The 24,996-nt window shown below is 36.8% G+C and overlaps 1 protein-coding gene across 3 annotated transcripts in view; it reads right to left on the minus strand.

The window, feature by feature from the left end:
- The window catches only part of SCAPER (S-phase cyclin A associated protein in the ER), a 473,879-nt gene that overhangs the window by 125,847 nt on the left and 323,036 nt on the right, over positions 1-24,996 (minus strand). For all 3 annotated transcript variants that reach the window (XM_057544059.1, XM_057544058.1, XM_057544060.1), the window contains exon 24: positions 23,154-23,269. In XM_057544059.1, coding sequence (XP_057400042.1) covers positions 23,154-23,269 — 116 coding nt within the window. The remainder of the gene's footprint in view (positions 1-23,153; positions 23,270-24,996) is intronic.

A 24,996-nucleotide genomic window follows, 5' to 3' on the forward strand; every position in this document is an offset into this window, starting at 1 on the left:
ATCGCCTGAGTGATCAATGTTGACTCCTGCCTGTCGGACTAAATCTCCTGCTTAAGTCCTATGTATAAGTGTTTTGATTTAGTCCCTTACAACCAGTCCTCTAGAACAACAATTCTTAAAGTGTGAACCATGGACCAGTAGCATCAATATCACCTGGGAACTTTTAGAAATGCAAATTCTCAGGTTCCACTCCAGATTACTAAATACTAGAAACTTTGGGGGTAGAGTCCAGCAATTTGTGTTTTAACAAATTTCACAGGTAATTCTGATGCATCTTCAAGTCAGAGGACCACTGTTCTGGAATAGGGGCTCTAGAGTTTGACAGAGCACTAGCAACACCTGTATATCTTTAAAGATATATACTTGCCTGAGTTCCTCCCCTGGAGATGCTAGTTGGGGAATGGGACGGCTCTAGACATCTGCATGTTTCAAAAGCTCTATGAGCAATTCTGATGTATAGCTAGAGTTGAAAAGTACAGGTCTAAGAACCAACAAGTGAGTATTCATTCATTCAACAAATATCTAAGTGCCTATGATTTTCCAGGCTCTGTGCTAGGTGGACAAGACAGACAAGCTCTCTGTCCTCATAGAGCTGATGCTCTAGTAGGAAAAAGATGGTGAAGACAGCCTCTCTTGCACTTGTAATCATCTGTTTGTCTGATATAGTTGTATCTTGCTTCACATAATTGATAGGTTCCTGAAAACTGAGCATTAGAACACATTGGTTAAGAGTAGAGGTACTGGAATAAGACACTAGGTTAGAAACCCAGTTGTGCCATTTGAGGTTTTAGTAAGTTACTCATTTAATATCTTAGCATCCATTTTCTTATCTATAAAACTGAGATAATAATACCTAAGCTTCACATGGTTATCATGAGAATTAAATGAGATAACAGATGTAAAATATTATACTTAGGACAGTGCCTGGCACATGGTTAAATACTTAATACTGGTAGACTTCGTTAGGGTTATTAATCTTATTATTCTTGTTAAGAATAATGCACAAATAAAACATTAAAAAATCCAATCAAAGCGTGCTATAGAAGCTATTATTTCCAGGATAATAAAGCACAGTGTGTCCCAAATTTTTTCATGGTATACTGGCATAAACAATGAAAGGACTCTAAGTTGAAGGGAGCCAGGAGGAGGTTCAGCTCTGGCCTGACTTAATCCCTGAGGATTGTACAGGAAAACGTGGCCTGCATGTAACTCATTTACGACACATTGGTTGGAGGCGCTACCTAACAAACTCTCCACAAATGCAAATCAGCATTATTTCAGTTATTAGGTAACATATTTAGATTTTTCAAGAGGGCTTTTCTTTTTAATTTAAAAAATAACATGTATTTGTGATTATAAAAATAATTTTAGATAACTGTCATAACTTCGGGAAAGAGAAGCACAAATAAACAGTAAAAAACTATCAAGAGATGATTGGTATTTGTACTTCCAGTCTTCTCTTCTTACAAATATTCACTTAGTTAATATGTGTACAATGAATATTTCTCCATGACATTTAATATTCTTCTATAGGGACTTCCCTGGTGGTCCAGTGGTTAAGACTTCGCCTTCCAATGCAGGGGGTGAGTGTTCGACCCCTGGACGGGGAGCTAAGATCCCACATGCCTCGGGGCCAAAAAACCAAAACATAAAGCAGAAGCAGTATTGTAACAAATTCAATAAAGGCTTTAAAAATGGTCCACATCAAAAAAAATCTTTAAAAAAATTCTTCTATAACACTGGTCTTCAATTTTTTTTAAAAAAAGCAGCAGAATGCTTTCTTACTCAGAAGCTTAAAAGCTAACAAAATCTTTTTCAGAAGCTTAAACCAAAGAACAGATAAAATAAGACCTTTTCTGACTGAAGCAGAAGTGGGGGATCCAGGACCCTACTTTGTTCTCCTCTCAAAGAGTCTTGAAGGGTTCCTCAGAGACCTGGGGACACCTGCGGGTGTGTTCCCTTGGAGTACAGTAAAAACTACTGAGCTTCAATACAAATAAAATTTAACTTGGTAACTTTTTGAATCGGAATGATGACCTTAGTACAACACACACAAAAAAGCAGGGTGAAAAGTATCTCCCTCTTACTTATTTCCCTCAGCCATTCAGTTCCCTACCTTAGAAATCACCATGGTGACTAGTTTACATATCCTTCCAGAAGTAGTCTGTGCATATGCAAGAGTTGTTCCCTCCCACACAAATGGTATCATACAAGATTTGGAGGGTGAAGTGAGCCAAGGCCATCTTCCCGTGCCATTGGTTGTTGTCCTTATCAAGCAAGGTTTGGAAAAGTGAGGTTTTCCTGCAGTAGTATTCAGGTTCCATTTCCCGAATTCTGTGTGTCAAGAGCCAGTGGGATAACTTGTACTACTTGATTTGATTTCCTAACCTCTGATCTGCAGCCTTAAGTACCCATTCTGTGGTTTCCTGGTTGTGAGAGAAAGTCGTGTGTGGCATTAGCTTATTTCCTTCCTAACTTGTGTTTGGCCTCAAAGGGAGCAGTGCCCCCAGTGGATATGTCTGGTATTGTTTTGGAGTCAACAACAAAAGGTCTACAACTTTTTCCAACAGTTTTGTAAACATCCAATTTCTTATTTTAAATTCCTTTTCTGATTAAAATACTTACATTGAGAAATATTATAGATTTTAAAAGATGGAACAGTGTCATCCAATGGATATAAAATTTTACTTCAATCAATCCCTTACTATTGTGTCCAATTTTCAATGCTTTAAACAACACTGTTTTAATATTCAGAGTTCTTAGTTATATGCCACAGGAAGTAAGCTCTGGTTGATTTAAATATTAAGGAAATTAATTGACAGGCTATTGGGTATATCATAGGATTTAGAAAACACAGGCATAGAGGTTACACTGCCCGGACCAATATCCAAATCACATACCATGAAATTGATCTGCTAAAAAAAACACTGGGCACCATATGCCACAGCTTGAACTCACACTATGATTTTGGACACCAGATGCAGCTGCCTCCAATTGTCAAAAGAATAGAGTTTGGGATGTCCTTGCTTCTTACTTCATTAGCCTCAGAGTAGAAGTCTGGAGTGGGTATGTTGGGTCGTGAAGCCCAGGTCACAAGTTTATATACTAGACACAAAGAATACTGGGAAGCAAATACCTGGCATTCTCATGCTCTATAGTGGGAGGGCCACATTATATGCTTGGGAGCTCCACAAACATAGGATGTGCTCAATAGCACAACTCATGTTCACAATAGCTGTACTGAACAAATCCTTCTGCTTCCTTAGGATAAATTTTCAGCAATGATAATTTGAGTCAAAGGATATGAACATTTAAGATTTTTGATAGACACTGCAAAACTCAAATTGCCCGCCAGAAGAAAATATTTTAAACCAATTTATACTCCCAGAAAAAGAGTTTCTCCATGTTTTTACCAACACCAGATAATTTCATTATAAACAACTGTTATTGATCTGACAGCTAAAAATGGAATTTTTAAAGGTTGCATTTCTTTTATTACTAGTGTGATCAAAGACTTTTTCATGTGCTTATTGCCAATATATATTTATATTTTCTTGAATTATCACTGTGAACCTTTTACCCATTTTTCTATGGGGGGGTCTCTCTTTTTCTTATTGATTTATAAGGCTCTTTGCCAATAATAAAGATATTAACCTTTTATCATCATATGTAGCAAATAAATTTTCCAGTCTGTTGCTTATCTAAATTTTTTGGTTTTTGTCATAAAGAATGTTTTCATTTTTATTTGATAAAATCTGTCAAACTTTCCCTTTAGTACACCTGGGTATTGTGTAAAACTTAGAAGGACCTTCCCACTTCAAGATTATAAAAACATTCTTTTAAATTTACTTCTGGCATTTTCATAGATTTTTACATTTAAATGCAAGCTATGAAATTGATTGTGAGATAAGGTATAAGGTAAGTAGCCACTTATCTTTTTGTTAATTATTCTTATCCTCTATTTTAAAATTTTTATTGGAGGTTTTTATCTTTTTCTTAGTGATTTATAAGGATTCTCTCAATATAAATATAACAAAGGGTTAATACATGTTTTTAATAAATTTTCAGTTTACCTACTGCTATTAATTTTGCTTGTTATTTTGAAGGCATTTTTTATGTACTGAAGCTAAACAATTTTAGGTAGTCAAATAATTCTTTCTTTGTGATTTATTTTTTTCTTCCTTTCCTTTTATCCTTTAAAAGGTTATTCTTCACTATAAGATGAGGTAACTACATGTCTGTGTCTAGCCATTTGTATTTATTTTTCTTTAATCATCACTGTGTGTGGTAATTTTATGGTTTTATAATTTACTATCAAATCATTTAAAATTTATTTTGGTGTGTGGCATGAGGCAGAAGCCTAAATTCCACCCCCTGCCCCAGAGATTACTCAATAATTCACCTTTTCTCTACTGGTTTGAAATGCCACCTTTACTATAACTATATATATAGGATATAGTCTCTGGTTTCCTAGTCTAGTTGATAATATTGTTCAGCATTGTGCCAATATCACATTGTTTTGTGTATTGCAGCTTTATAGTGGGACTAACATATGTAACTATAGATCCCTCAAGGCTTAAAAAAAATGAGGGTACTATATTTAGAATGACACGTGGAATTATAGTTCTATAATTGTATCCTCTTTTCCCTTTGGTTTTGATCTATAATTTTTATGGTCTTGATTTCTAATCTCTTTTTTTCTGTCTTATTCAATGAAATCCCTACAACTTGTCTAAAATCTTTTGTGGACTATCGTAAGGCATAAATAAACATACACATGAAAAAGCAAACAGCACATGGTAGGGGATTTTGTCCGAAAGCCCTCTGTGCTTTACATTAAAGAAACTGCATTTACTAGTAAAGTATGGAATATGCATCTGTATAATCTTATGCTCACAAAACTCTCCAAAGAAACTTCCACAAAGAAACTACTTTATGATGAGAAAAAAGCGGGGCGGGGCGGGGGGGTGGTGGCAGTAACCAAAAATCTCAGGGTCAGGAAAAACTTGTCCACTTAGTAGAACTTGTTTGAAAAACAACCTCTATTTGAAGAGCACCTGTCTTAGAAAGATCACTTCTTTGAACCCAGCTTGGGTGGTCTGCCCAAGCAGCTTTCCTTGTAATTTAAAACTCAAATGACTGGAAGCACTTTTTAACATCAAACAGAAAGCCCCAGATTTTAAAAGTATCTTCTGAGAAGACAGTAAAATCTTACTGTCCTTTCTGTCAAAAGTACACTGTGGTTGGGTTTAGATAAAGGCTTTCTGCTCCAAATAATCATGTATACATGAGTGAATCTTGTGTCAGTAAGTCTTCTCACTGAAAATGTTTCCTCTGAAAAACAGAGGACAGAAAAGGCATCGCAAAGCTGGGTATTTTAGCAATAAATACAGGAACCTATTTATACCCCAAAAGGACACTAATAGAATACAAGTGTAGTACACCTCTGACATTAAGATTAGTATCTAAGATGTTATGAAATAGTTAAATAGAAAAGCCCCAGGTGGTTGCAGCCTAAGAGGACTTGATAATATACCTAAGGAAGTATGTAAGTTTATATCCTTATGCAGTTTCTAGTGATTAAGACGTTTCAGGAAACACTGTTCACCAAAATCCACTATCTCATACCAGTGTCAAGAAAGCAGACATTTAAAAACAACTGCCATTGGCAGTTTAAAACCAGAGTCCTTATATTATAAATTATAATTTACCAAATGCCTTTGGCTTGCATTGAGCATTTAATAAATGGCATATAGCTTATACACATGGAGGTGAGTGAAGGCTTTAAGTTCCTGCAGAGCAAAATTCTGTGCTAAGTAGGCACAGCAAGTAATAAGAGTCACACCAATACAGCTGCAAAGAGAAACTTGGAATTTTCATCAGTTACTGTTTCAGCCCTCATGTAAGAAAAGGATTGGCTTGATGTGGATAAGTGTAGGAAAGAGACAGAACATCACAAAACACAGCAAATGATATAGTTTAAGGAAAGAAGATTATCTGGACTGATCCAGAACACACAGCCCTGGAGTAATACCAGTTTCCTAGGGAAGGGAGAAATGAATATTAAAACTAGAGCTCTCAAACATATAATTTACCACGTACATTTTGTTTGCATTAATCATTTAATAAATGGTATATAGCTTACATGCATTGCCATTCTCAAATTATGCTTTGTCTTTATAAAGCTCCAAACTAAAATAACTTTTAAGATATTATTAAAAAGAATTATTTGAAACTAGGGAGATGCAACTGCAGTTAGAATTCTAACACCCTAACTGGACCCACCAAGTGAGTGGCCCCTCACAGCACGGGGCCTGTGATGTAGGCCTGGCCCTGCAGGATTGGCCCACCTGAAAGCTGCATGTGTCAATTCTGGAGGCTAAAAACTGAGACTAGTGTCAAAGCACTGAAAACTCTATTCTATTATACAACTACTCTAAGTTAGCTCTAAGCAAGGTCCTTGCCTGATTCATCCTTTTTGGGGCCCTCATAGTATGCAGCACAGAGCTTGCTGAGCACAGAGATGACTAAATGAAGGGACAACTGTCTTCCTTCTTTCAAGGAGAATATACAAGAATGTACAACTGTGGAACATACTAACATCTTAATTAACCACATTTTCCACTATTCTGCTTTTCTAAACACTCATTAGAATGACTAGGGGTGGGAACCCCATCCCCCAGTTAAAGATCAAGTATCTTGTAAATTCATATTGCTATTTCAGATTCAAACTCAGGACTACGGGATTTTTTCTTCAAACTCCTCTATCAATATATAACAGCTCTCTTTCCTCTCTTTGACACTGAGAATCCTGGTCCTTAAGGGCAGCAAGGATGACAGAGTTAGAATATCCATAATTACTTATTTGCTTTATGCTACATTATAACACACAGCAGTTTGAGAATAACAAAATTAATAGTACACTAATTATGATTACTGAAAACAGTTAAAAATATTTTGGCATATGCCATACCTATTCCTCACCTCCAAAGAGGCTGTACTAGCTACATCGCCAGAACATACAGTCATCTCATACTACACTCTCCCTCTTAATCTTCTTTAGTTTTAGTGCCATAATTACATATTTAATGTTCACTATCAGTCCACATGTCAATATATCTATATTCATTGCTTGTCTGAAGCTTGTTCTCTATTAGACTCCTTAGCAAGGTCTTGTGGGAACAATATTCCCTGAGTTCTTGCATATTGATAGGTGTCTGTGCCTTTTATAAGGGAAGGTCAATTTTGCTGAATATAAACTCCTTGGCATGTATCTTTCTTTTCTTGAGTATATTAAAAATGTTACTTCATTTTCTTCTGAAATAAAACACTGATATTGAAAAGTCTAATGATAAATGAATTTTCTTTCATTTATATATCATGTGCTCTTTTGCACTTTCAATATGTAATTTTAAAATTTGAAGTACAATTTATACACAGTTACCATTTACCCTTTTTAGTGCACAGAGTTTTGACAAATGCATTCAGCAGTGAAACCACAACCACAATAAAGATATAGAACCATCATCTCCCAAATTCCCCTGGGTGGTTACTTTCTAGTCATCTCCTCTCCTAACCCCTGACTATCACATATCTGTGTTCTAATTCTGTAGTTTTGCCTTTTTCAGTCATATAAATCGAATCATTCCATATGTAGTCTTTTGACTCTGGCTTCTTTCACTTAGTACAATGCATATGAGATTCATCCGTGTTGCTGCATGCATAGATAGTCTGTTCCTTTTTATTTCAGAATAGTATTTAATTGCATAGATACTTTCCATGCTTACGGATTGCTTATTCCTTTACCAGTTGAAGAATATTTGGGTTGTTTCAAGTTTGGGGCAATTATGAATAAAGCTGCTATAAACATTCATTTACAGGTTTTTGTGAGCACATATTTTGTTTTATTTCTCTGGGGTAACTAGGAGTGGGACTGCTGGGCCATATAGTAAGTATATATTTTATTTTATGAGAGACTTACACACTGTTTTCCAAAGTGGCTGTTCCATTGTGCATTTCCCACTAGTAGTGTAAGTAAGAGAGTTACAATTGCTCTGCATGCTCACCAGCACTTGGTAGTATCAGTTTTCTTTTTTATGAAATTTTAGTAGGTATGATGAAGTCTCTTCTTGTGGTTTGAATTTGTATTTCCTAATGAGGTAGAGCATCTTTTCATACACTTATTTGCCATCTGTATATCTTCTTCGGTGAAGTATCTATTCAAATCTTTTGCACATTTATTACCTCTTATTCTGTAATGTATCCAAAGCACATAAAACACTTCCTGGTCTATACGTATCAGGAACTAAAAAATAAACACTGACAACAGAGCGAATGAATATAATACTCTCTTCCTCAACCAAAAAAGGTAAAGAAAGAACACTACCCAGCTTGGAAAACATGTGGAAAGTTCATGATTTTTAAATTTTTAAAACAAATAAAATCAGCTTTCATTTGCAAATCTTTTAGTATCAGATCTCTTAGTTCTTTTCTACAGAAAGTAGGAAGACTCTAGTGTATATTACTGAACCAGTGAATTTAAAATTATAAAACAACATGGAATGCTAACATGGAGTGTTACCAGAGAGTGCTATTTGATTATGCTTATAAAGTTATTTATTGAGGCAAGGGAGAAAATTTTCTAAAGCAGTCTCATTTTAATAATGTTCACTTGGTCTGTTGTACCAAATAGATTTTAGACATATAGTACTGATTAGAATAAAATAAACTGAATAAAAGCAAAGCAAAATAGTATTTAACATGGAAAATGTATTTGCAAAAAGTTCTATATGTGGTCTTGCATATATGGAAATCTTTTTAAGTATTATTATTTTATTGATAAAATTTGAAGATATTGAATAAGCAAGTCTTGGTTAATAAGAAAATGTCTTCTCAGCAAGAAATCTGAGGACAGAAGAATGATGCAGAAAATTTAATAAGGAAGAGATGATTCAGTTTTGATATTTTTGTGACCACAGAGAATGTGGACTTGTGACAGAATTTGGAGGTATTTTTGCAGTGGACATTTGGATCCGTGTGAGCTGTGGATAAAGAGGAAAACTTTTCCCACTGGCACAGTGATGACTAGTGTAAATCCACACTGCCTTCTCTACCTCTGACTCCCTCCATTCTGACGCTAGAACACTTAGGGTGGGCGGGGATAGCAGGGGGGCCAACATCCAGGAACTGCAAATCAAGACAGCTCAAGGGGTCTTGAAGAGACGCTAATAATGCTGCCGACCAACCTATCTTTACTATGGGTATGTAAATTATGTGCATCCTACACTTCAGTTTGCGTCAAAATTCAATGTAACAATCACAAATGATTATTACATTGCATATCATATTCTACAATGTAACATTTTAATAACACTGAGATTAATATTTTAATTAAATGATTTTCCTAAGTATAATGATGCCTCAGAGCAGGAGTAAGAAACTTTCAAGTAGATATGTTATTTCAAGGGTTCTTCTTTAATTGGTGAATTTGGGACAATTAGATAGGCAATTTAATTATTCCACAGAGACATATTCTAATTTTAAATGCGAAACCATATATATTTTAAGCACAACCTAATTAGACTTCCTGCATTTCCTAAAATTAACCTCCCACTGAGAAGGTGTTATGTTTCAAAGATTACAAACATGTATTTAAAAATGTAGGATGAGCATCAAATTAAAACATTAATTTTAAAGTCTAGTGTTAAACTCTGTCTTGTCTAATAACAAGACAGTTATGATTAGCAAGTCTTTAGATATGTTCTTAAGTAGGATCTGGTTATATAATTTTAAAGTCACAATTAAACACGTTGGCTCTGGATAAGACCCCAGGTGGTTTGCAGCGTTAAACAGCAGATTAAAGTCGACACAACTAATTTCTTTACTTTAATCTTATTAGTGGTACAACAGCTGTCAACTGTAACCATTTCTGTTCAGCCTTCTGAGACATAAACAAAATGCCTCAATATGTCAAATGGAGATGAGTATTTATCAATCACTATGGCTAATTAGCTTGCAAAACAATGTTTTTACTTTTATTGTCTTGGGGAAAGTTATTCACTTCTAGTAAACCTTGATCTAAAAATAGACATTTAGAATTATATTACAATAATCCTGCCTAGAAATAAGGAATTGCTTATTAACAATGGATTGTATCCTAAATTTCACCCACACTGGCAAATACCATTTTATTAACATTTAATGAGGGGCTATAATGTAGCAGATACATGGGGTGGCGCATGGTTCCCACCTCTATAGTTCCCACATCTGTTACTGATGGGAACTAAGTCTTATGATAAATTTACTCCATATTTGCCACCTGATTTAAGTCATGAGAAGGGTGTTTAAGGTAACACAGAAACGTTGCACTGCTTTTTTAGACTTCATTGCTAGATCTTCTCTGAACATTCTGTCTCATACATACAGATAGTTACAAGTAGTTTTGGTTCATCTTTCCCAATTTCTGTTAGATCATTCCTCTTGTCCCTCTTTGGCTCCTAACCTGTTAGGAGGGAAAAATCATTCCACAAGCATTTTCTGTACCCACACCAATAAGCCACTACAATAATTGGTTTAAAAACCTTAAACCAATCAACCAAACAATACCACCTCCACCAAAAGTAAAAAACTAAACAAATAAACTAAATAACAACAACAAAAAACCCCCAAGCTACTCACAGGAATGATGACAGTAATTTGTTATAAGATATCAAAGAAATATTCAATTTTTATTAAATTTTTAAAAGTTAAATATTCACATATCAGAAACAAAAGTATAGCCATCATTACCCTGTAAATACCAGCTTTGTAAGAGATCCACTGAGGACCCTTATAGACTCAAACTTAAATTAAATCGCACTTTCTGCATACACCTTCAATAATTCAATTTTTTTTGTTGTGTGGTGTAGAGTAACTTACTGATTAGTCTTATCTTTCCAGTTGTGATGTAAGCTCTTTGAAGATAAAAATCTCACATATCTCAGAAGAAATTTAACAAATACCTGCAGACTGATAATATCTCTCTTTGGTGATATCATGTAGGCAATAAAGTAGAGAAGGAAGAGTACCAGAATAGAATGCGCAGTCCAGCTGCCAGTATGATAACTGATGGTAAATCATTCAGTCTTTTTAAGCCTTAGTTTCTTCATTTATATAATGTGATAAATTGGTGAAGACAAGCCAAAAACTCTGTTAAATAAATGTAATATATTTATAAAAGTTTTATTACTCTTGTATTTCTGACAATGCCAAGTGTTTTGCAGGGATTCAAAACAACTTCTTTGTAAAGGTTCTCTCTCTCACTCATCTTTTACCCACAATACTAAACAAAGTACTAAGTACATGGCAATAAAAGAATATATTAAATGACTGAATTCCTCTTTGGTTAAAATAGCATAAGCAATACAGGCTTAAACTAAGATAGTGGCAGCACTAATAGAAAGATGAGTGAATGAAATAGATATAAACTTTTCTTGCCAAAATGTGAAATAAATAAGGAATAAATGCCTTTTACTTCTCCCTGAATTAGTCATTTTGTCCAATTCACTCAGACTTAATTATTTTTTATATTGTACTGACAGTGTTCTAATATTTTTTCCTCTTATTAGAACATTTGTGTCCTAAGAATATCAAAATGTGTACAGCTTCCCAAGCACATCCTATTATTTCAGGCCTCCATGATCTTGCACATGCTGTGCTCTCTGCCTAGCAGGATTTGTTAATTTGGCAAACTCTGAATCTATCTTTTAAAACTCAATTTAGATGGCATATCCTACAGGAAAGATTCTGTGTCCTCCTATGGCAGTTAATTACTCCATCCTTCATGTTATCTTTGTACTTGGTGCATACTTCTATAGTTATACTTAGCACATCATACTAAATTACCTCTTCCCCTGTTTAGCTCACCTCTTAATGAATGAGCCCGCTGAGAGTATGGACAATGTTTTATTTCCACAAGTCTACTGCTCTGCACACAACTCTCAATCAGAATTGTACCAACCTCCTAGGTATGTGTGGAAAGGTATAATAACATATTAGGTTGTCACAATGACTGAGGGCAGAGATATTTAACGGGCCAAGGGATATTACACACCTTGCAGTGTGCAGGGCAATCCCGCATTCTGACCCAGTGCCACTGGTACCCCATGCTAGAGTGTGACAATTCACAAAGCCCTTTCCTACATATTAGCATTTCACCTTCACAACAACCCTGTGAGATAGAAATCTTTTCCCCATTTCCCAGATGAAAAATACTACAGCACAATAAGGTCTTAAGAGACAGGTCTCACATTAAATACTGGCAAAGCTGGTATTTGAACTCTAATGCTCTGACTCTAAATCCCAGCTGAGTTTAATCCATTAGTGCATTATATTCCCTCTTCTCTAATTCTAAATACAGATATTCCTGGCTTCAGTTCTAGAACTAATCAAGTGGGAAAGTGAATATGTTTATAGAAGTAGATTTTAGCCTAAAATACATTATGTGTTAGACTGTATACATATTTGTAAAATGTGATATTATAATCTTCATCCTATTTAGGTGTTTCTCAAGAATCTAAGTCCCAGATGGTAACAAAAGAAAAGAGGTTACAAAGTTAGCAAAGTGCTACATAGTTCATAATTCTGAAAGTGCTACAGAGTATTTCAGTAAGACTGCTGTGTTACACTGTCTAGAACACCAAAGGACTTGGTCACAAACTCTACCTCAATTGTTTAGTGCATTGACACTTTCCTCACAGAAATACATGGCTGATTTTAGAAGGAAATTAATAAGAAAATAGGATTCACTTAATAGAAATTAGCTTTACAACCATCTTTGCTGGAATGCATAAATTTGAAAAACTGAGAGAGATTTGTATTTATATTAACTCAAATGTCAATGCTGAGAACTATTTATATGAATTTTTATTTTCAGTAAGGCAATAACCTGATCTCTGAATCAATAGCTAGGCTTGATGAAAATGATTCCCTGGAGAAGGCATTAGTGTAAAGGAAATAGCAAGCAAGTTAGAGCCTCAAAGAAGTTGTGAGTAACGAACGCCCCAGGAGTTATTTAACAGTGACAGTCCAAGTCAAAGATTTTCTTAAGTAGAAACGTAACCAAAAATGTTCAACCAACAAAATATTACCTGAGAACTTTATACATGGAAAGAAAATGCCTTAATGTAGACTGGGCTAAGAAAAAAGTTTTAAAACTGCAAATTTTATCAGAAAACATGAATCCAGCATCTACCAGTGCAATTTTGGTAAAACAACAACCCCATCTAGAATGAAGTTTTGCATTTCTTATTGGGAAAGAGAGAGAGAGAGGAATAAGATAATGCAATGCTCTGAAACTTGCATCAGGTACTTGACTATGTCATGCTTTGGGATAGATGTTTAATAATATGGAGATATTGTGTGGTTTCCCTGAGAAGAACAAAATTGCAAGTCCAGAAAAAGCTTGAACTGAAATAAGTCAACGTTTTTCTTCCTTCTTTTAAGTACTATAAAAATGACTTAACAAAAAAATCATTTGTCTTTTACCAATGCTATATCTTTCTCCTAGCAGTTGAAACTGCACTGTTAAATCTTAAAATAAAGGCATATTATTCAGTTCTTAAAAATATAATAAAGCTTTACCTTGTAGTATAGGATTAACATTCTGAGCTGCATCATGCTGTCAGGACTTGAGTAGGGGGTTGGGGGTGACTGCTCTTGCAATCTCCTCACATTCAAAACATCTTAACCTCAGCTTCAAAACAGGCAACTGGTTCTAATTTTAGAAGATAACTAGTGTAATGATTAAGTTCATCATGAACAAACATTTTTTATTAAAAAGTTGGACTATGGTCCATTATGATCAAGTCTGAGAAAATAGAGTCTAAGAAAATATACTTCTAGTTTTTGTAAAAATAAGACAGTGCTACTGGGATTCAAACTAAGTCCTAATTATAAAGTTAATAATGAGGTAATCAATCTGAGACCCAAGGGCCAACCAAGAAAGTTAACACTTGAGGGCTATAAAGAACATGAGTAGTACTGTTACTTGTTCTTGCAGAACTTATGTACTGTTATTAAAGAACAATACACAATACGTCTTCCAATCTTTGATCCTGAAAATACGCTCTGCACTCTAGAGTATGTTACTTGAAGTATGCTTGCCTTAGCATCCAGGGACAGAATGTTTAATGTATATAATTTTCTATACAGATTCTCCAAACCGGGGTTAGGAGAAAAAAGGAAAGTTCAGCCAGTCCCAGCTTGTAGAAACATTTAATGTTCATAAAGAACTATACCCTAGAGAACTTGTAAAACGTGCTTTCTCTATTTCTACTTTAAAATGTGGGCATTCATTCATTCTTCCTTGGTATGAAAGAATTTAGAAAAACAATTCTATGAGGTCGCAAGGAAGGTTCTATAACATAGTCCCATATTTTCAACCCAATCTAGAGTTTTAAAAAATCTTTAATATTCGTATTTAAAAGTGTCAGGCTCTAGGTTGGAAGGGACAGAAATTTACTCAAAATATGTCAAGTAAAAAGAGGCATTTACTGTAAGGCTGTTGGGAACTTTCACGTGAATCCAGGAGAAAATGAACTACCAGACTTCAGGAGGGCAGGAACAATGCCAGCTCTGTGGACTGGGCCTACTCTCATTTCCAGCCTCCTTTTCTCTCATGAAGCAGTTCTGGTCTCCTCCTTTCCCTCCAACTGGCCTTCATTAGTCCTGCTAAACTTGGAGTGAACATAGCCCTGTAATGACCGTCCCAGAAGTTACTCTACATGATTTTTCAAATTCAAACACACACACACACAAAATGGGTTGGAGTTTTATAATTTTCCAACTGCAAATTCCTGAGAGAGAAACTTGACTGGACCAGTTTAATTTTGGGGGCTGCGTTTTAAGTCTGATATTGCTGGCTGGTCTATAGATTGGCTGCTTTTGCGTCAAATGTCCATTCTTGGTTTAACCAGCTATGGCCATTGAGGGAAACATCCTATGGCATAAAATATAGCTGCTTAGAAGAGGCACAGCTGCAATGCCTAGAACATGTAGTATTCATAACACCCAGAAAAAGGGAACAACAAATCGGAATGGAGTTGAGGTGAATATGAAGTGAATATGACAAGCCAAGAAGAAATAAAGGGTAGTAGGGAAGGAAGCTCATGGTGAGAACGGGTTAACGGAGTCTGGATTGTGTTACAAACTGATGAGAAAGGCAAAGATTTAACAATAGATGAGCTCCAAAGAGAACAGACAAGTGAGTCAAGAGACCAGAATAAGAAGCAAGCTATAGGCCAGGCACATGAGGCCAGGCATCTGAGGAAACTAAGCTTGCAGACATTAGATACGTAACAAAATGTTCCTTTTATGAAGAGCTTACATATACCACCAGGCTGGCTACTCCACAAAGGTAACACAGCAGGCTAGTACTAATGATATTTAGAGTTTAACCCACCTCATTTCCCTGTAAGTTCCCTAAGGACAAGGTCTATTTCAAATGGTTCCTAGATGTGGCAATCCCATTCCCATGTCCATACGTAAATACAATTGATCCCAAGAAAGGAATCCCTAGGGAACAGTTTCCCTGGGTATCAGGATCAGAAGCCCTACGTCATTTACCTGCTTCTGGTATACAACGGGATATCCCTTTTCCACTATGAAATGAACTGCATCAGTCGCTACCCTGTGAGTATCACTAGACCAAGAAAAAGGAACAGACACCTTTAGGGATGAAACCTCAATAATCATGGGAGAGTAATTCTGAACACTCTGCCATTTGGAAAGAATAAACACTCTTTGAAAAAAGAGTATCATGGCTATCTTTCAGGTTGCAGTCATGCCCCAAACATCATTGCTCCTGACCCTCATTCTGGCAGTGGTCACATACATGGCTGCTGGTGACTGTGAGGAGTAAACAAGGGAAGCCACGCAAAGCATCTAACACAGTGACTGGCACTGAGGATGCTCTCAATAAATGTTAAGTTCTGCCTCCCCACCAACTTCAAAGGATCAAGCAAACGCAATATTGCCAAGTAGATAAATTGCACAAGTTTATGTTATTTTACTTTGGAGAGTAAATTTGTGATCTTCCTAGTAAGCAAGGCTCTACCTCACATCATCCTAAATTTATTTATTTTTACTGTATTCAGTGACTATTGTTCTACCTGAGACTGATTTACTAGATAGATAAATGTATATACTTTAAAGAAGCAAAAAAGCAACTTAATTTGTTTGATATGAATAGAGAGGTATACTTTATAAAAGCCACAGCAGCAGGAAGAATTTATTTTTCATCATAGATTAAAACGGGGGTAATCTTATATAAACCCGTGTACTCTGATTCTAAAACTGTGATAAGGACAACAACCAAGAATATAGTTCTAGCATTCCCCTTGACCTTCTGAGGAAAGCAGTTACAGATATAAGACATACAAATTCACAGAAGTTTAAAGATGGAATAAAAAAAAATATTGCCTTAAGTCTAGCTAACAGAGTGGTCAAAATCAGTAGGTCCTATTTGGCTAAGATTGAGATGTGATCATATTTTAAGTCCACAGAGCCAAGTATTTGAAGCAGTGTGCTCTTTTACTGCTTTACTTCCATGTCTCAGAAAACGAATTCATTCATGTATTCAAATGATATTTATTAAGATACCATATGATTTATAATCAATGTATTTACTATGGTCTCTGATCCCAAGGAATTACAATATCTCTGAGAAGATAACACAACAAATGGAGTACTTGGCAACATTAATAAAGTGCTAAATTGGACTATTCTCTAAACTGTTTGATATTTCTTCAATGATTTAGATGAAGATACATATCTTTTATAGATCAACTTCAGGAGTGGCACAAAGTTAAAGAAAAAGAAACTAAACTAGAGGCCAAATCAGGATCCAAAAAGGATCTTGACAGGCTGGGCCAAAATTAACCAGGATGAAGTTTGGACTTAGGGTGAAAAAAACAAATGACCAAGTAAAATTAATAGATCATAGATTCTTATAACCCAAAGTGACACAGACTTAGGGATTTAAAGTTCATTAATTAAGTAGGGTAAGTGGAGTCAAAACAATAACAACTACCAGAAAAACCCCACTGATATTAACTAAGTGCTTTCTTTGTGCAGAGCACTTAATAAATACACACACTTTTAGCAGCCAACAAGCCCTACCCTACATGGTAGGGTTACCATTTAACTGAGGCTCTGTTATAACAAGTAATTTAGCCCATGATCCCATAGCTACCAAGTGAAAAGCAGAGATTTAAGCTCAGATCTGACTGCAGAGCCTGTCTGTTCTCCATTATACCATGTGGTCTGCACTGCTCCATGTTGATAAGACTACTTCCATATAAAAAAACTGTGTCCAGAGGGACAATGGAGGAAGAGAAGCAAGGCTGATGGAGAAGAAAGAGGGGTTGGTTAGTTCTGCTACAGAACAACCTAGAGCAGCTTAGAGAATAAAATAGTTAAGTAGAATAGCTTAACTATTTGGCCCCTTTTTTGTCCATGAGTACCTGTCAAGAACTAGGAATACCAGGTAAGTAAAAGGCAACCTGGGAAAGACAGCCCAGTATCATTTTTGGGGGTCCAAAAGGTTTGCTGGCTTCTTTATAAAATATGAACATTTACTGCTGCCTAAAAAGGGCTTGGAGATGTGGAATGCCAGCAAGTGTCAACTCTCACTTCTGTTATCATTGCCACTATGTAAATATACTATAAAAACACAACACAAAGTTTAGGTCACAGCAGATCCATCTTCTTATTTACATAACATGGGGCATTCTTTTTGCCCTAAGAAAATGACAAACTACCATTTATTTTCAAATATTAAAAGCTATGTTAAGAGGCAAACTAGTATATACAGAATGTATAAACAATAAGGTCCTAGTAGCACAGGGAACTATATTCAATATCCTGTGATAAACCATAATGAAAAATAATATAAAAAAGAATGTACATATGTATAACTGAATCACCTTGCTGTACAGCAGAAATTAACACAGCACTGTAAATAAACTATGCTTTGATTTAAAAAAAAAGCTATGTAAAACAACTGTTATTAGCCTAAACCAAAGAAAAGGTTAGAATATGTCATTCATTGTTTTGTACTTGTTTTCTCCAAGTAAAATTAGGAGGCAGAATAACATGAGTCATTCCAAAAGTAGATACAACATGAAATGAAAATTGCCTTGTTAAAAAAGAGGGGATAGGGCTTCCCCGGTGGCGCAGTGGTTGAGAATCTGCCTGCCAATGCAGGGGACACGGGTTCGAGCCCTGGTCTGGGAAGATCCCACATGCCGCAGAGCAACTAGGCCCGTGAGCCACAATTGCTGAGCCTGCGCGTCTGGAGCCTGTGCTCTGCAACAAAAACAGGCCGCGATAGTGAGAGGCCCGCGCACCGCGATGAAGAGTGGCCCCCACTTGCCGCAACTGGAGAAAGCCCTCGCACAGAAACGAAGACCCAACACAGCCATAAATAAATAAATAAATAAATAAATAAATAAATAAATAAATAAAAGAGGGGATATATGTATACATATAACTGATTCACTTTGCTGTACAGCAGAAACTAACACAACATTGTAAAGCAACTATACTCCAATAAAAATTTTTTAAAAAAAGAAAGAAAATTGTCTTGTTTCAGGGTGATCTTTCTTGGCACTGAAAACAATTTTACTGGAGCACATTTGTTAAAAAGGTTGATTTTAGAATACCATCTCCTGACCAAGTCCTTTCAGTAATAATTGATATATATATATTTTAATTGAAGTATAGTTGATTTACAATATTGTGTTAGTTGTAGGTGTACAGCACAATGGTTCAGTTTTATCTATATAATCTATAAATCTATATCTATCTATCTATCTATATCTTCTTTTTCAGATTCTTTTCCTTTATAGGTTATTATGAAATATTGAGCATAGTCCCCTGTGCTATACAGTAGGCCCCTATTGGTTATCCATTTTATATATAGTAGTGTGTATATGTTAATCCCAACCTCCTAATTTATCCCTCCTCTACCCTTTCCCTTTTGGGAACCATAAGTTTGTTTTCTATGTCTGTGGGCCTATTTCTGTTTTGTAAATAAGTTCATTTGCATCTTTTTTTTTTTGATTCCATGTATAAGTGATATCATATGATAACTGTCTTTGCCTGGCTTATTTCACTTAGTAGGATAATCTCTAGGTCCATCCATGTTGTTGCTAATGGCATTATTTCATTGTTTTTCATGGCTGAGTAACATTCCATTGTACATGACAAACCCACAGTTAATATCATACTCAACGGTGAAAAGCTGAAAGCATTTCCTCTAAGATCAGGAATAAGTCAAGGATGTCCACTCTCACCACTTTTATTCAACATAGTTTTGGTAGTCCTAGTCACAGCAATCAGAGAAGAACAAGAAATAAAAGGAATCCACGTTGGAACAGAAGAAGTAAAACTGTCAGTGTTTGCAGATGACATGATACTATACATAGAAAATCCTAAAGACGCTACCAGAAAACTACTAGACCTCATCAGTGAATTTGGTAAAGTTGCAGGATACAACATTAATACACAGAAATCTGTTGCATTTCTATACACTAACAGTGAAAGATCAAAGAGAAGAATTAAGAAAACAATTCCATTTACCATCACATCAAAAAGAATAAAATACTTAGGAATAAATCTACTGAAGGAGGCAAAAGACCTGTACTCTGAAAACTATAAGACACTGATGAAAGAAATTGAAGATGACACAAACAGGTGGAAAGATATACAGTGTTCTTGGATTGGAAGAATCAATATTGTTAAAATGACTATACTACACAATGCAGTCTACAGATTCAATGCAATCCCTATCAAATTACCAATGGCATTTTTCACAGAACTAGAACAAAAAATTTTAAAATTTGTATGGAAACACGAAAGACTCTGAATAGTCAAAGCAATCTTGAGAAAGAAAAATGGAGCTGGAGGAATCAGGTTCCTTGACTTCAGACTATAATACAAAGTTACAGTAATCAAAATAGTATGGTACTGGCACAGAAACAGACATGTAGATCAATGGAACAGGATAGAAAGCCCAGAAATAAACCAATGCACCTATGGTCAATTAATCTACAACAAAGGAGGCAAGAATAGCCAATGGAGAAAAGACAGTCTCTTCAATAAGTGGTACTGGGAAAACTGGATAGCTACATGTAAAATAATGAAATTAGAACATTCTCTAACACCATACACAAAAATAAACAAAATGGATTAAAGACCTAAATGTAAGACTGGATACTATAAAACTCCTAGAGGAAAACATAGGCAGAACACTTTGACATAAATTGCAGCAATATCTTTTTGGATCCATCTCTGAGAATAATGGAAATAAAAACAAAAATAAACAAATGGGACCTAACCAGTGATAATTTGAAAAGGATTCAAGCAGGATTATGGGCTTTCTCTGTTTCTAAAAAAAAGAAAAACAACCCAGTGAAGATTCAGAAAGGTTTCAAAAATTTAAATTTTCATAAGTGGGTATAATTCTCAATTTCACACTAAAAAAATCTGCTGGAAGCAAAATATTCACTCAGAGGGAGTTACCTAGCAATAATTATAGAACAACTGCTGAGGTACCATGTGGAGTAAAAAGGAAGATGGGCAAAGTGGTGAGGAAAGAGGATCAGGGAGTTGGTTTTTCCACTCACAGAGCTCTGGGGCTGCAGGGGCAGTGAAACATTAGGCTTGCAGTCATAGGTAATCCACATGATAAATGTTACTAGACAGTGGCTGCAACTTCTCAAATCTTTTCCTGTTTATTGTTGAGAAAAATGAACTATTGTAGGATAGTAAAAAAACAAAAAAACAAAAAAACAAAATACAGTCTCTCTAGGTAAGAGCCATGAAATGCCACAGGAGGCAGAAAACAAAATGTGCTAAGGTGGCAGAAGTTTCATGATGACGAGGGCTGGGAGCTCAACAGGGATAGAAGGGGAGGATCTGGGCAAGTTGAGAGCAAAGGAAGTCCCAAGGCCAGAGAGCAGTTAGAAGGAATATGAAAAAGTTGCTGACTCAGGCCCACCAGTGTGCTTTGAGTCTACATTTAAATCTAATGTACTTGTGGCATTTTTCTTGCCTGTCTCCAAGTAAGCAGCATAACCTTAATTCATTAGCCCGGAGAAGTGAGGCCAGTTTAGGAAGTAGAGTCATGATCTTGAGCTGTGCTAAGGACAGACAGGAGAATCTTAGAGTCAATGCTAGATGCCCACAGCCCTGAGTGCTGGCCTCACTCAGTAAGCAGTACCTGGCTGAAAACACAAGCCTATTGGCCTAAGATGAGATGAAGAAACAAACTCTCAATCCTGGCACTGTGGCCAGCTGAGAAGCATTGATCTGGACTTTCAGGATTCCATGGCTCCTTTCCAAAGCAGGTGTGCTAATTCTTACTTAGGTCTTTTTGGGAACTATGGAAACCTCTTCTGTTCTCTAAACAAGAGGCACAAATAAGCACCAGAACATGCCCTTTGCCACAATGACAAAGGTAGCTTTTGGGAAACAGGCATTTCATCTAGGTTACCATTAAGGGAGCTCAGGGTCATGTGTGTTGCAGCCTACCAGAAAACAAACAAAACAACAACAACAACGAAACCAAAAAAGAAACAAAACAAAAACTACAGGTGCAGTTAAGATGAACAATATGAATTATTAACAGTTATGAAAAGCACTGTCCCAAAGAATCAAATGCCATTTCCTTTCTTATCTCAAACATTTTACTGTGTTTCATTCTTTCCTTCCTCTCTCTCTCTCTGCCAATTAATATACATTGAGTGCTGACAACATGCCAAGCAACACACTGTCAGTAAAGTCTACTTTGATAAGGAATAGCAACTCTTCTGGGTTAGAACATCTATATGTGTGCTATAACTGCCCCATGTACAGTTTTCTGCTCCAAAGAAAGATATCCTGACTTTAAAGGACACCTATACCTTCTTTCATTAATCTCTACTTTGTCAGTATTGCAAAAGAATCCAAACTAACTCAGTATCAAAGTCTGTACTTAGAAATCTCTCACGTCAAATAGATAACACTGTCTTAAACCAGGCAAGATTACTACTTTAAAAACTGCCACCTAATATTTATATAACACTTTAAGGTTTACAAAGAACTCTCACATACATTATTACTTCAACTGATCCCCACACTGTGAGGTGAATATGATTACCCCTGTTTGACCAAATGAGGAAACAGATGCAACAAGATTAAGGCACTTGTCCCAGTTCTCCCAACTAGTAACCAGCAGAGTTAAAACTGGAATTCAGGTTTGTTTGACTCCAAAGCTGGTGCTATTTCTATTTTACCAAATGTCTCTCAGGAAGAAAGATAATATACCTTTGGAATTATTTTTTTTCTGTTGTATCCAGCGGACAAATGAAGCACTCACTTTTGCAGAGTTAATTAAATATTTAAAAGTTTCTCAGTGATATAACCGAACTTTTATCAAAACTTCTAATTTAAACCCTGTAAATAAGAGTCTCCACAAAATATCCAAAAATTGTGCATGTTACAACTCAGGAATACAATACTTCTGAAATAATGCGGTCAGCTACTACATCCTAGATGGCCAGGGACCAAAGGGTGACTTAAAAGAATAAGAAAGTAGTTCTTGGGTCTAAAGGCTGCACGTGATCCTTACGACAGAGCAATTTGCAATTAAAAGACCAAACTGCAATCCACTTCCCAACTATTTGGCTGGGACTCTAGACTATGTCAGTCTTGACCTCAGACTGCTCTTCCTGGACATTAGGGACTTCTTCAAATTTCACAGCTCAGGCCTTTGTCAATGTACTTACCTCCTTTTTCGTATGCAATACAAAAAGTTAGCTGTTATTACTATTCATTTCTGTTCAAATTTTGTAAGCAGTTAGAACTTCTCACAAGTTCATCAGTTCTTCTAGATTTAGGATTAGAAAAGGTCACAGACCAAAGAAATTTCCTTCATAAGGCTTTTTAAACTCAATTTGAGTTTTGTAAATGAAGTCGAGCACCTCTGTTTTTCTCCCTAATGGGGAGTGTAAGCTTTTGCTATTCAAGCCTGAATACACATACAATTTTCCTGTGGTCTCCCACATGGAAACCATAGGGCAGAAATGACTCACAAATGAAACGTGAAAGACAGATTAAAAAACTATACTTACTTAGGAGGAATTCGTGAAACTGTGTTCACATTTGTGACTGGGACCACTACTTGAAGAATGTGTTCAAGGGCTGTTAATCCACCAGCAACTTGAAATGCAATCTGATCTGCCACATTCTAAACAGAAATACAAAAAGAAATTAGCCCCATTTCCCAGGCATAAAATTATAACCAAATGAAATATTTAGTTCTAGTGTGAAATATTCTGTTGGTTCAATTATTCTACAAACACTTATTGAATGCTTACTCAGTGCTGGGAACAATAGGTCAAAAGTGGTGAACAAAAAATCATACTTGCTGTCCCCCATGAAGCTTAAAATTTAGTGGATGAGACCAACATTAATCAAATAAATATAAATAAAACAATTTCAATTATAATAAGTACTCTGAAGAAAAAGGAAAGGTGCTCTATGAGAACAGTGGGGGAATCAACTGTATATTGGGGAAAGGGTCAGCATAGGCTTTTCTGAGAAAGTTGAGGTTTTGAGACAGGCAAAAGAAAAGGGAAAGGGATGAAGCACTCCAAGCATAGGAAAAAATCATTTCATACAGAAGTTTTTAGCAACACTTTAAAAAACTGGATCATTTTGTAATGTTAATTACCACTTAACAAGACAAACTGACTTCCACAAAGATTTCCTTTGCTAGAACTTTTTTCTTCAGTAATAGAAGATAATCTAATATCTAACCAGTTAGGTGTACCTTTTTTAAAAAAAGTGGAGACCTTCAAGATGGCGGAGGAGTAAGACGTGGAGACCACGCTCCTCCCGACAAATACATCAGAAATACATCTACACGTGGAACTGCTCCTATAGAACACCTACTGAACGCTGGCAGAAGACCTCAGACCCCCCCAAAAGGCAAGACACTCCCCACGTACCTGGGTAGGGCAAAAGAAAAAAGAAAAAACAGAGACAAAAGAATAGGGACAGGACCTGCACCTCTGGGAGGGAGCTGTGAAGGAGGAAAAGTTTCCACACACTAGGAAGCCCCTTCACTGGCAGAGATGGGGGTTGGTGTGGGGGGAAGCTTCTGAGCCATGGAGGACAGCGCAGCTACAGGGGTGTGGAGGGCAAAACGGAGAGATTCCCGCACAGAGGACTGGTAACGACCAGCACTCACCAGCCTGAGAGGCTTGTCTGCTCACCCACTGGGACAGGTGGGGGCTGGGACCTGCGGCTCGGGCTTCGGAGGTCAGACCCCAGGGAGAGGACTGGGGTTGGCTGCGTGAACACAGCCTGAAGGGGGCTAGTGCATCACAGCTAGCCGGGAGGGAGTCCGGGAAAAAGTCTAGAACTGCCTGAGAGGCAAGAGACCATTGTTTCGGGGTGCACGAGGAGAGAGCACTGCCTAACTGAGCTCCAGAGATAGGCGTGAGCTGCGGCTATCAGCGTGGACCAGAGACGGGCATGTAATGCTAAGGCTGCTGCTGCAGCTACCAAGAAGCCTGTGTGTAAGCACAGGTCACTATCCACACCTCCCCTCCTGGGAGGCTGTGCAGCCCGCCAATGCCAGGGTCCCATGATCCAGGGACAACTTCCCCGGGAGAACACATGGCACCGGCTCAGGCTGTTGCAACGTTATGCTGGCCTCTGCCGCCGCAGGCTTGCCCTGCATTCTGTACCACTCCCTCCCACTGGCCAGAGTGAGCCAGAGCCCCCTAATCAGCTGCTACTTTAACCCCGTCCTGTCTGAGTGAAGAACAGATGCCCTCAGGCGACCTACACACAAGAGGCAGGGCCAAATCCAAAGCTGAACCCTAGGAGCTGTGCGAACAAAGAGGAGAAAGGGAAACTTCTCCCAGCAGCCTCAGGAGCAGCGGATTAAATCTCCACAATGAACTT

The sequence above is a fragment of the Balaenoptera acutorostrata genome, chromosome 3 (assembly GCF_949987535.1).
Source record: "Balaenoptera acutorostrata chromosome 3, mBalAcu1.1, whole genome shotgun sequence".
NCBI classification, from domain to species: domain Eukaryota; kingdom Metazoa; phylum Chordata; class Mammalia; order Artiodactyla; family Balaenopteridae; genus Balaenoptera; species Balaenoptera acutorostrata.